This window comes from Ruditapes philippinarum, unplaced genomic scaffold (genome assembly GCF_026571515.1).
Source record: "Ruditapes philippinarum isolate M1 unplaced genomic scaffold, ASM2657151v2 ctg22202_1_1_1_1, whole genome shotgun sequence".
Taxonomy (NCBI): Eukaryota; Metazoa; Mollusca; class Bivalvia; order Venerida; family Veneridae; genus Ruditapes; species Ruditapes philippinarum.
Window position 1 is genome coordinate 1 of NW_026864321.1, and position 12,000 is coordinate 12,000.

The window sequence follows — 12,000 nt, forward strand, 5'->3', positions numbered from 1 at the left end:
TCTGTTTTTTTCTTTTAATTATATAAGGCATAAAGCCCTATTTAACAATTTCAACGTTTGACAATCCGGTGGATTACAGATTTATTCTGACTTTGAGAAGTGAACGTTTGGTTGTATCATCACGGCATTGTCCTGTCGTCTGGTAGAGTAAATGACTTGCATCAAATTATTATATTTTTTGGTGGAAATGATTACCTGTTGTAACTCAAATTCGGTGTTAAACTTTGTAAAAATATATCTGATCAGGGTTGACATAAAACCCATGCTTTTGTAGTATCTGAATTAATAATGATAGAGAGTGAATAGAGTTCAGTATAGAAAATTGATTCTTTTCATCGTTTTCCATTTCCTGTTATAAAAAGCGTTTGTAACGTCGCTTTTCATTGGATAAGCGTGACGTTTAATAGCTTTATAAACACGTCTGCTGTCAATTTATGAACAAATCTCTAAAAAGGAAGTATGCTGTAGTATAAATTCGTTATAGATGTTCCTGACAGGTTATATGACCGTCTTTAAACTTGCATTATAAGGCGAGTGATTCCAAACAACCGTATATATAGAGCCATATAACTTGTCAAACAATCTTGATAACTAATAAAATATTACATATTGCTTCTAAATGATAAATGAATAGTTCTGTAATATTGACAAAACAATAAAGGTCATAAACGTAATAAAAATAAAAAAGCATATGATTCCACAAGACCTTGACTTTTGTATGAAGTTTCAAATGCGACCACAACCAGCCAATGACGTCAGTTTTGACAAATAATCGGTGGTATTTGTTTGCAGCATAATTATATTTTGTTTTCTCCTAAATTCAAACTATTTATTTTAAAGCAACACGCTTCCAGATTCATGCTAACTTTCATGAAAATTTTGAAAATGTATTTAAAAGTAGTATTTAGTGAAATAACCAAAAAGAAGCAATTTGCAAATTATCAATGGCACTTACAGCCCACGAAATTATGAAAAAGAGGACAAAATATGCAAAAATTGCCATTACTGCGTTAGTAAAGCAGTAGAAATATAATTATAAATACTGAAAAATCAGTCATTAATCGCACATAATATGTAAATTATTACTTGAATCTTGAATATTTTTACTTTGCCTAAAATCTTAGTACATTTTTTCTCAAATTTGATTTTATTGAGATATTTTCGCTCATCTGGAGGCACGCAGCTTTAATAAATGAAGAATATAAATATTAATCTTCAAATTCAAAGTACAAAACTACAAAACATCAAGTATCAAGTTTCAAAATTGATTTTAATAGACATTGAAAAAGTACTGCCATCTAATATATTTAGTGGTGAAAGTATTAATAAAAGAAATGCTACTTACTCATTTAATAGGAAATCCCATTTGGCTCTGAAGAAATCCCAAGCAAGAGATCTGAAAATAAATACTTATGAATAAATACATATAACTAGATTGAGCTTAACTGATAACATGGGGCTCTACTCCAGCACCAGTGGTTGCTAATAATACTGGCCTTCCCCAATGAAATAAGCAACATTGAATTTTCTGAACAAAGAACGTATATGGTGCACTTGACCTATACAGTTACTCCTATATATTAAGTTTTTCTTTTGTCAAGGTGACAATTTGATTAAATGTTATATAAATAGCATTGAATGTATATTGACTATATGCTGTAGAAATATAAGATTGCATCCAGAAGATGAAAGAAAAGATTAAAACTGAAACAACTGGATAATCTGTGTAGAACAAAGATATGTAAAGACCACCTTCTTTCAGGTTTAGCGTGAACATTTTTGTAGAATTGATTGTTAAGAAAGTTCGTTGCTGATTTAAACCGCTATCAAGTCCGTTACCTAGGACTGACCAGTACTGGCGTCACATGAGGGAACATGGTCATGACCTGAGGAGAGATCGACACAACAGATACCTTTACCTTTATGGCGTCTTTTAGACTGTCAACAGGTCAAAGATTGAATGACAATGTACATTTAATCGACATGCAACATTTTTAAATTTTGAAAATAACTGTTTGCAATAACTAATGTATGAGGTATGCACAACATAATTTCAATTAAACATAACCATGATATAAAATATCATAGAAAATATCATAAATGGTTTGGTATTAAACATATTTATTTAAGTTCGATTGCAATACATGTCTTGCAACTTATATTAATCACTTTAGAGTCCGCTTCCTGGAACCAGCCAGTACTGATGCCAAAATATGTAGAAGCATGGTTATCATGGCCTGATAAGGGCTCGAACCCATGATCCCTTGGTTGAAAGGCAGACACCTGAATACTGGGCAACCCCTCCCCTAACTATCAATGGGGAGCGATATTCAGTAAATGCCCAGTCAAACAAGGCCATCGGTAAGGCATTTTGAAGGGTGACCCACAAAGAAGGAGGTTAAAAAGGCACAGCAAGTCAAAATCTGTAGTCGGACACTTACCGACTAATTGTATTTCTTGATAAATAAGCAATAACAGATACATAATCTTTTTGTTGGGTAACCAAAAAAAGGGAGGATATAAAGGCGCACCAGTCGAATACTTACCGACCAATCGTATTTCTAGATATATAAACAATGACCGATACAGAATCTTGTCGGCGAATCTGGTTCGCATCAATGGCCATTTCCAAATATCTGAAAATAAAATGTTGAGAATCAAAATTCATAATAGAATAAAAAGTAAACTACTTTGGTTGTTACTGGAAAGACGAGAGGATATCCTTTGAGAACATGGAAACCATATGATAACATATTTGGATATATCAGACTCGGCAGCACGTCATTGGCAACGTTGTCGTATTTTTGTGTTTTCGTCTGGTGTCCCGCCGGGCAAAAGTTCTCGGACAAAATGTTGCATGCCGTATTTCGTGGTGTGTTCGCCTGACGGCTTGCTTAGCGGAGGCAAAAACACGAAAATACGACAAAGCGGTGAGCAAAAGTACGCAGCAAGACTAGTGTTGACTGACGCTTTTTCGTGTGTTTGTCTGGCGCCCCGCCGAGCGTAAATACGACATGGCAATAAAAATCAGCCACCATACAAAAGGGGATTAAATTTGATTGTTCTTAAAATAAAAGCCCGTCTTATGCACAGTAATTCGTTAACTTGCTTCCTGTGCTAAGTTCGAGGGTTTAGTCTCTTTGAAAGAGTTTATTTACCGACTCAGTATCCAGGTTTCTTTTGAGCATGACAACGCGGCAAGGAGTCTAGATTTCTCGGCTGCAAGATTTGCGGCCTGGTATTGGCTCCAAGCAAAGTCCCATTCGTCAACACCTCCCTCTCCGATGGCAACGCAGTAAACTGTAGATTTTATTCCTGGATCAATTCTGAAAAAAAATGTTAAAAATAATGATGTAACCTCATGAAAGCAAGACATATAAATTTATATGAATTAACTTTTCATTTGTTATTTTCAAAATAAATCTGCTTTCGTATCATTAACAAGACTGTCGGTTTTGTCCACAGATTTAGAATAAAAAAGAAATCGTTTTTTGATACCAGTATTAAAACTAATACGTACATATTTCTAGTTGCTTTCGAAAGCAATATACAAGTAATGTTCTGGATTTCCATTTAATCAACATAATGAAAATTACAATGGAAATTAAGATTTCGCAAAAAAACAGATTAGGATTTCGTTCATTTTATAAGAAGTTAATTGTTGGAATAAGCGCATTTTCGCATTTTCTTACACACGAGTTGATAGATGTTTTACACCGATAGGATACTGTTCTCTCAATAATTTATTATTGATAAAACAATAACGGTATCTAAAGTAACTCACGGATTGACTTCCGGTTTAGCCATCCAGTCCTTAAAAAGTCGTTTTGCTTCATCTATGCATGATTGGATGCCATAATCGCACGCTAGACTCGTAATTGTCGAACGTAGGTACCTGTCATGTGAGAACAAAAGATATAAACACCATTATAGTCACGTGCTAGACGACTGTCGACGATAAATTCCTAACGAATAAATATAATATCACCATCATCTCCGAACAAAAAATGTGATTGTGGATCTTAATTACTGATTGTACAGAATATAATTCCAGTGATAAGTGCTAGAGTTTGTTCATATCTGCAATATTATAGGCACGACGTCAACATTGTGATTGTTGACGGTATTTACCTTTTGTACAAAGAAATATGATACCATAGCGACCTTGCTAAAGTGCGACTGGCATATACATGTATAAATTTAAAAGAAATCCTTTATTTGTATTAAAATAGTCAAATAAGGTGAACTTGAGAGTAGAAATAAGGTTTGTTTTTGCATTGTACTTGTTGAAGCCAAGATAATTCATAGATATTTTCAATTTATACATATTTAAAGTTTTCGGTAGCACAATGAAACGAAAGCTCAACAATAAATATGATGTCCACATTCTAACATCACAAATAAAGTATGTTTGTTTTGTTTTTTTACAATGTTATGCATAAAATGTAGCAATTCCCCTTGATCATATTATAATACATATTTCCGACAAAAGTGAAATCTTTAAAGTTTGACATACGCAACTATGCTTGAGGTATTAACTCATAACGTGCTATTTTTGTAATAGATTTGGTCTGTTCTGAATTTGGAACAGTCAATTCTAAGAATTCTAAGTTTAGGTTAATTGAATTACCCAAAGCATAGTACCAGGACAAACTGTACGGATGTACTTTTGATTCCAGCTATCCTGGCTTTCTTTAAACTGGTTTAAAAAACAAATTTCATCGATTCCAGCTACCTTGGCTTTAGACTGGTGTCAAAACCTATTTACTTTCGATGCCAGAAATCTTGGCTTTAAACTGGTTTCAAGTGCAAATTACTTTCGATTCCAGCTATCGTTGCTTCATACTGGTTTGAAGTGGTTTCAAGGGCGAATTACTTTGATGCCATCTATCATGGCTTAAAACGGGTGTAAACTGGTGTCAAAGGCTAGTTACTTTTGATTCCAGCTTTGGGTAAGGAAAAGAATGTTTTAAAAGCTACTGTAAACAACAGTGTTACTTACGATTCTAAATGTGTTGCGCCGGTGTTGTTCATTGTTAATTCATTGAACGCCGAAGTTGTCTTGTTTTGCATGAATTTCTGAAGAAGAAATAAGGAACTCAGAGAATTTTTCTTTAAATAGAAAATGTATAGAACAGATGACTTTGACCTAATTTGTATGTTTTATTATTTCCTAGGATGAAATAGATATACCGGTATCAATACCGTCAAATGTCCATCTATATCGTAATCGCTCTCGTCTTATTTCGATAAGTTCCGTTAATTTTAGTCACGTGAGAGGGTATGTTCCACTGTGACGTCAGCATTTTAGGTAAATGCCAATATGGTGGTTAGCATTAATTTTAATTAATTTTATGCCAGTTACGGTCCGTTTTCCTCATAAATAATATCAAATGAGATTATTTTACCCTAGTATTGTTTTTATATATAATTATTGTAGTATTTTTAGTTTGAAAGCGTTTAACACATGACAACAAACTGATAACGAAGAATTATTTAAAGTTATATCTAAATCAACGTCTTTAATACATTTTCAGGTGCCACTAAAGTTAAAGTCTTTGATATAATAACAGATGCCTCTCTTACCGTAAAAGAACCGTAAAGCGGGTGTCTTTCTAACATTGACCCAACAAAACCGAGTTGACTGCTGGCGGCTGACCAGGGTATCCACTCCCTCTCTTTGTTCAAGTACTCGGTGGTTCTTAAAGCTAAACTCATATCCAAGTCTCCCGATCTATAAATAATGATGGTTAGGTATCAATATCAAATATCTGCCGGTAAATTGTCTTAAAATGAACCGTGGAATATGTCGAAGAACTCGGTGTGTTCTTAAAGCAGTTTCCCGTACATATTTTATGTGTTCTTTTGTTCAAATTAGACATATTCAGTAAAGAATTTATAGATTTCAATAAATTTCTTTCATTAAGATTCTTAACTCGGGGATGAGCATTGTATATATTTAAGTAATAATTAATTTGTTATCATTTAATAAATTAAATTACACAAATTTGAAGCATGTACAAGATTAATAAAGGAGCATATTTTAATCACATTTTATTTAACAAGGTTTCCTTTGAACATTGAAGTCTTTCAGATGTTTTGCCTCAACTCAAATGTTGCCACGTAAATGTCATAATTAAATGTGTTTGATAATGTTTTAATAATGGATTAAAAGTATGTAAGATATTTAACAACTGAAAAAAGAAGCGCTGAACATACAGTGATGTGTTTTAAAGGTAGCAAAATGTAAACAAAGTAGTATTTGACATCCATAAGATACTAATTCACTAATTAAAATATATCATTTGCAAACAGAGTAAAATGAGCAAAATTAGTTTTTGGAAAATGATGATATTTTTGGAAACTTTGACAAGATTCCAAAGTTTTTTGGGAAATAAAAAATATTGTATTTCTAAGGCATGATGGGCCTTTAACGAACCATGAGATTTATAGTAGATATGTTTGAATTTTACCTTGCTAAGCTCCATGCGTCATTGATTATCTGTGCTCTATTTATAGCGTGAACAACCTATGAAAACAAATGAATTTATGTATGACAAATTAAGTGTTTATTAACATTTATTATTTGTTAGTAAAAAGGGGGCATCACTCTTAAAATAAAGCTTTTAGAATAATGCCCCTTGACATGCCCTTTTTCCCGTGTCACCACTGGTCAGAATACCAATCCCATTCCCAATGGCAAATATGCTTATGTTTTCCCAATCAATCCTCAGTGTCCAACTTTATTTGTCATCCAATCTTAAAAATTATGTGCGTTAATTTTCGATCCGTGACCCACGTCCGTGATCCGTGTCCGGGGCATGTCCGTGGGTATTATTCCAAAGGTACGAATTATTTTCTATATACTTTTAATTGAAGTATAGCGAACAGAAGATAATTATTCGTAAAATATGATATAATTTCATTCTAATACCAAAAACAGTTGAAACATCAAAGAATTAGACTACTGATCACGTATTAATGGAATAGCGGCCTTATTCATCCGTAGCCGTCCTTATTCGCTCCCGTCGAAGTTTTTAATTTCTGTAGAACAGCACGGATAAACACTGACATATACTTTAAAACAAATTCTCGATCAAACTGAAAAATTCGCCAATATCAAAACTGAGAAATGTTCAGGAGTTCATTCCATTATGGTATCAGACGGATGTTTCCATACATTTCATTATAAATATTAATGTGTTTGATAAAGTTTGAATGATATTTGGAATGGTTGGAATAAATAGTGTTGCACAATTTAGAATCCTATGTCAAAAGAGCATAAAGGTGAATTAAAGAGATACCAAATATCTTTCCCAATCAAGCGAATTTATGACACAAAATTTTCCAAACTGGTCTAAATACTTTTTCCCAAAATGGCAGGGAAAAGGCCGGGTTGTGTTTAATAAAGTTCTACCTTGCAAGGGAAAGTCGAAGTTACTTTAACGGCATATGACAAAATTATTGTTTATATAACTTTTTTAATTATAGATTTTGATGAAAAAGTTAAATATGGTGATAGTCACAAAAAGTTTAAGATAAAACAACAAAAACATGTATAAGAATTATATTTTTATTCATTCCGGTGACATATTCTGCTACTAAACGTAACAAATAGCAATTTAAAAAGCGTTTACATGACCGTGGGTAACAAAATGTCTTATCAAGCAAACGCTCTTTAAAGTAACTTTAAAATCCGGAAAGTTACGATTATAGCGGAAAGTTGCGCAAGAAATGAATAAACTTACCCCATGGTCAGACTTCAGTTGCTCTATCAAAGCTCTCCAATTTCTGTCGTCATAATTTACACGGTAATATCCATACTGCATGGGGTTCCCAATTACCCAATTATTGCCATTAGGTGTTGGTATATTGCTGTCCCTGATTGCCACTGAGAAAAATAAGATTTATAAATGTTTTTTTTTTATTGAATTTTATAAGTAAATCTTGGACACCCTTTTTTCGGAACGATTCTACAACAAGAGCTGCATTTGGTCAAGCAAAGGTTCGGGTCTCTTTGGTTATACAAATCTCTCAAAAGCAAAGTTGATATCTAAACTTGATGATACTTGATCAGAATTTTTCTTCTTTTTTTTCCATGTGAATAAATTTTTCAATGTGATTAATACTGGCTTAGCAAAATTGGGCGCTTATTACAACACTCAACATATGAACTGTAGAAATGAGATTTATAAATGTTCAGTAAGTAAATAGAGGATATTCAGGTTTTTTGCTATCAATACAGTATTTGTTTTCTTCGAAAATGGTATTAGAATGAATAATTATTGAGTGGCGGTAGACTCAAGTGAAATATGATAATTTTCTACAAGATGAAAATTATTCCTGTATTTGTAGAAAATCTTGAATTGTCTGTTTATTATATACAATTTTTTCTTTTTTGACATCAGAATTTGAAAGACTTTCTACTATATTTTGTATTTATGCTGAATATTATCCGGCAAGACACCTGTGAAAAAACGGAAAATATGTTTAAAAGCAGTGAAAATATTTTTTACTGTGAAAATACGGAAAATAAAAATACAATGTACATTTTATTCGTCATCAATTTTTCTCAATATTTCATTAATATGTATATAATAAAATCTTGGTTGTCCTTTATTTCATTTTATTTTTTCATTTATTTTTATCATCATCATCATCATCATCAACATCATCATCATAATCTTTATCATCATTATCTTACCCATTTCTACAAAAAGAGCTAAGAACTGCAATTTGGTCAAGTAAATGGTTCGGTTTTCTTTGTTCATACAAATCTCTTATGACCAAACTTGATTTATTCAAAAAAGCTTTCAAGCTTCCTACTCAAACCGTAAATTTTATTTTATGAACCTTATAAATGTTTAGTGTCCGACTTTATTTGTCATCCAATGAAAACGCTGTATTTCTTAAAAATTATGTGCGTTAATTTTAATAAAAGAAAAAAAGTCGATACTATATCGAATTTCGTTCATAGTCGACTTCTATTTTTCATAGTACTCCATAGAATGGCAAAGTGACGTAATAAAGTGAGTGATTATGAGGCCAAATAAAGTTTGACACTAAATATGTTAGTATTCATCCGTAGCTGTTCTACAGAAATTAAAACATTCTCCTGTCGCTATCGCTCCCGTCGAAGTTTTTAATTTCTGTAGAACAGCACGGATGAACACTAACATATACCTAGAACTGTATAGAAATGATATCTTATTATATTCTTTCTAACAAGGGGACCGTAAGCTACTTAAACCGACTATATATTAACATAATTATGTAACCAGTGCAATTATAAATAGCCAGTACAATTGGAAGCTTAAATAATGTGTATTTTTATCAAAATTCCTTTAACTTTTAATACATTGTTCCAAACCACAAATTTAGTGTCCAGGTTTATTTGTCATCCAATGAAAACGCTGTATTTCTTATAAATTCAGTGCGTTAATTTCCAAAGAAGAAGAAAAGTCGATACTATATCGAATTCCGTTCATAGTCGCCTTCTAATTTTCAAAGTACTTCATAGAACCGCATAGTGACGTAATAAAATGCGTGCTTTTGAGGCAAAATAAAGCTTGACACTAAGTATATGTTAGTATTCATCCGTAGCTGTTCTACAGAAAGTAGAAACATTCTCCTGTCGCTTTCGCTCCCGTCGAAGTTTCTAATTTCTGTAGAACAGCTCGGATGAACACTAACATATACATAGTCGCCTTCTAGTTTTTATAGTACTTAATAGAACCGCAAAGTGACGTAATAAAATGAGTGCTTTTGAGGCAAAATAAAGCTTGACACTAAGTATGTTAGTATTCATCCGAAGCTGTTCTACAGAAATTAAAAATATTCTCCTGTCGCTGCCGTTTCCGTCGAAGTTTCTAATTTCTTTAGAACACTAACATATTATACTTTGCAAGTAAACGTTTAATTAATGTAAAAGCAACTACAAAACAAAAGTGATAACGGAAAAAATGACGATATGACGTCATATCTACCTGAATCTTGATCTTTTGACATCATCATGACGTCATCGGATGTTACGTTAAATCTCATTTCGGTGCTGGTCGTGTATGCAAAAGGAATAAACCACTTGTATCTGGAAGAAAGATTTATACAAGGCTAATTTGGCTAAATATTATATAAATGTATTAACATGTTCATGACACCGTTTTTAATATGAAAAAGGCAAAGCCTCAAAGCGAGCTCGATGTACTTTTTACGTGAAATAGTATGAAATAATCTCATTTATATTCGAGTGCGTGTGACGTCACACGTACTGTGTTGAATATGGCTCCGCCCCTGTCGTGAAATGAATAACGAGTTTTGAAAACGTTTATAAAACTTTGTTTATTTTATTTCACTCTATAATTTTTCAAGCGAAATAAAGATTATTTAAAGTGAAATAAATGTAAAACTTAAAACGTTTGCGACATTAAAATAGCGTACTTGATTTGTTTGTTTTGCACGCGCTGTTTGGCGCTACATTGTGACGTCATGTAAACAATACTTTAAACGTCCTTACAGCGTTAACGACTGAATAAAAGATATTGGTGTTCGGATTCATTTTCTTAGTTAGACCATTTTCTTTCATTCTAGATAGTTTTCACAACAAAATTCGACAAAAAAATTGTTTTTATTTATCAGATTTCAAACAAAATGGCGCCTTCGATTTTCATTTTTCATACACAGCTTCCGTTATTCTGGTTCCCTGTCCAATTATGGTTCCCATAGACGTGCGCGGGTGACCAGTCTACACATCCGTTTTCAGTCAGAATTCCTCAGTTTTTATCGTTATCTTTAATTTCGAAAGGTTGCGATGTGTCCAATTCGGTACTTTGGACGAAAGTTTTCAAAACCATCACTTAGCAGGTACTCGCGTTACCGTAAAGCTCGCTTTGCGAGCAGGCCCTTCGGGCCAGCTCGTCGAGCTTGCTAATATGAAAAAGGCAAAGCCTCAAAGCGAGCTCGATGTACTTTTTACGTGAAATAGTATGAAATAATGGCTCATTTTTATTTCAAATGCAGTAACGAGTGCGTGTGACGTCACACGTACTGTGTTAAATATGGCTCCGCCCAGTTTTGAAAACGTTGATAAAACTTTGTTTATTTTATTTCACTCTATAATTTTTCAAGCGAAATAAAGATTATTTAAAGTGAAATAAATGTAAAACTTAAAACGTTTGCGACATTAAAATAGCGTACTTGATTTGTTTGTTTTGCACGTGCTGTTTGGCGCTACATTGTGACGTCACGTAAACAATACTTTAAACGTCTGTACAGCGTTAACGACTGAATAAAAGATATTGGTGTTCGGATTCATTTTCTTAGTTAAACCAATTTCTTTCATTCTAGATAGTTTTCACAACAAAATTCGACAAAAAATTGTTTTTATTTATCAGATTTCAAACAAAATGGCGCCTTCGATTTTCATTTTTTATACACAGCTTCCGTTATTCTGGTTCCCTGTCCAATTATGGTTCCCATAGACGTGCGGGTGACCAGTCTACACATCCGTTTTCAGTCAGAATTCCTCAGTTTTTATCGTTATCTTTAATTTCGAAAGGTTGCGATGTGTCCAATTCGGTACTTTGGACGAAAGTTTTCAAAACCATCACTTAGCAGGTACTCGCGTTACCGTAAAGCTCGCTTTGCGAGCAGGCCCTTCGGGCCAGCTCGTCGAGCTTGCTATAAATATTCACTTTTTCTACTTTATTATTTTGCGTTATTGCAATTAACTCTAGTACTTAACCTTTTTGCAAAAAAAATCCCGCTAAATACACATGTACATGTATGTATCACAAAACCGATTCCAAAGATGTATTCTTTAAATTATGCAGCTCTTTTATAATTGCTTTCTTTCCTCCTTTTTCATTTTCTTCTTTTTTTCTGCATGACAAGAACTCACGGAATCCGTGCCCAATAAACCTGAAGGTTTGACACTGGCCTAACCGGACGGGCTACATGCAACCAAAAACCCTTTTCACATAAAGACCGGATGCAACTTGGTAG

At 33.2% G+C, this 12,000-nt stretch overlaps 1 protein-coding gene across 1 annotated transcript; it reads right to left on the bottom strand.

Annotated features, from left to right (window-relative positions):
* Positions 1 to 1,345: 1,345 nt before the first annotated feature.
* On the bottom strand, positions 1,346 to 10,087 carry LOC132725179 (aminopeptidase N-like; the record flags this gene model as incomplete). The annotated part of the gene is given in 9 exon segments (XM_060710265.1): positions 1,346 to 1,396; positions 2,547 to 2,636; positions 3,159 to 3,326; positions 3,785 to 3,895; positions 5,003 to 5,079; positions 5,587 to 5,734; positions 6,474 to 6,529; positions 7,749 to 7,891; positions 9,987 to 10,087. Coding segments are annotated over 9 exon segments (945 nt in total), but the record flags the coding sequence as incomplete, so codon positions are not given.
* Between the last annotated feature and the right edge of the window lie 1,913 nt (positions 10,088 to 12,000).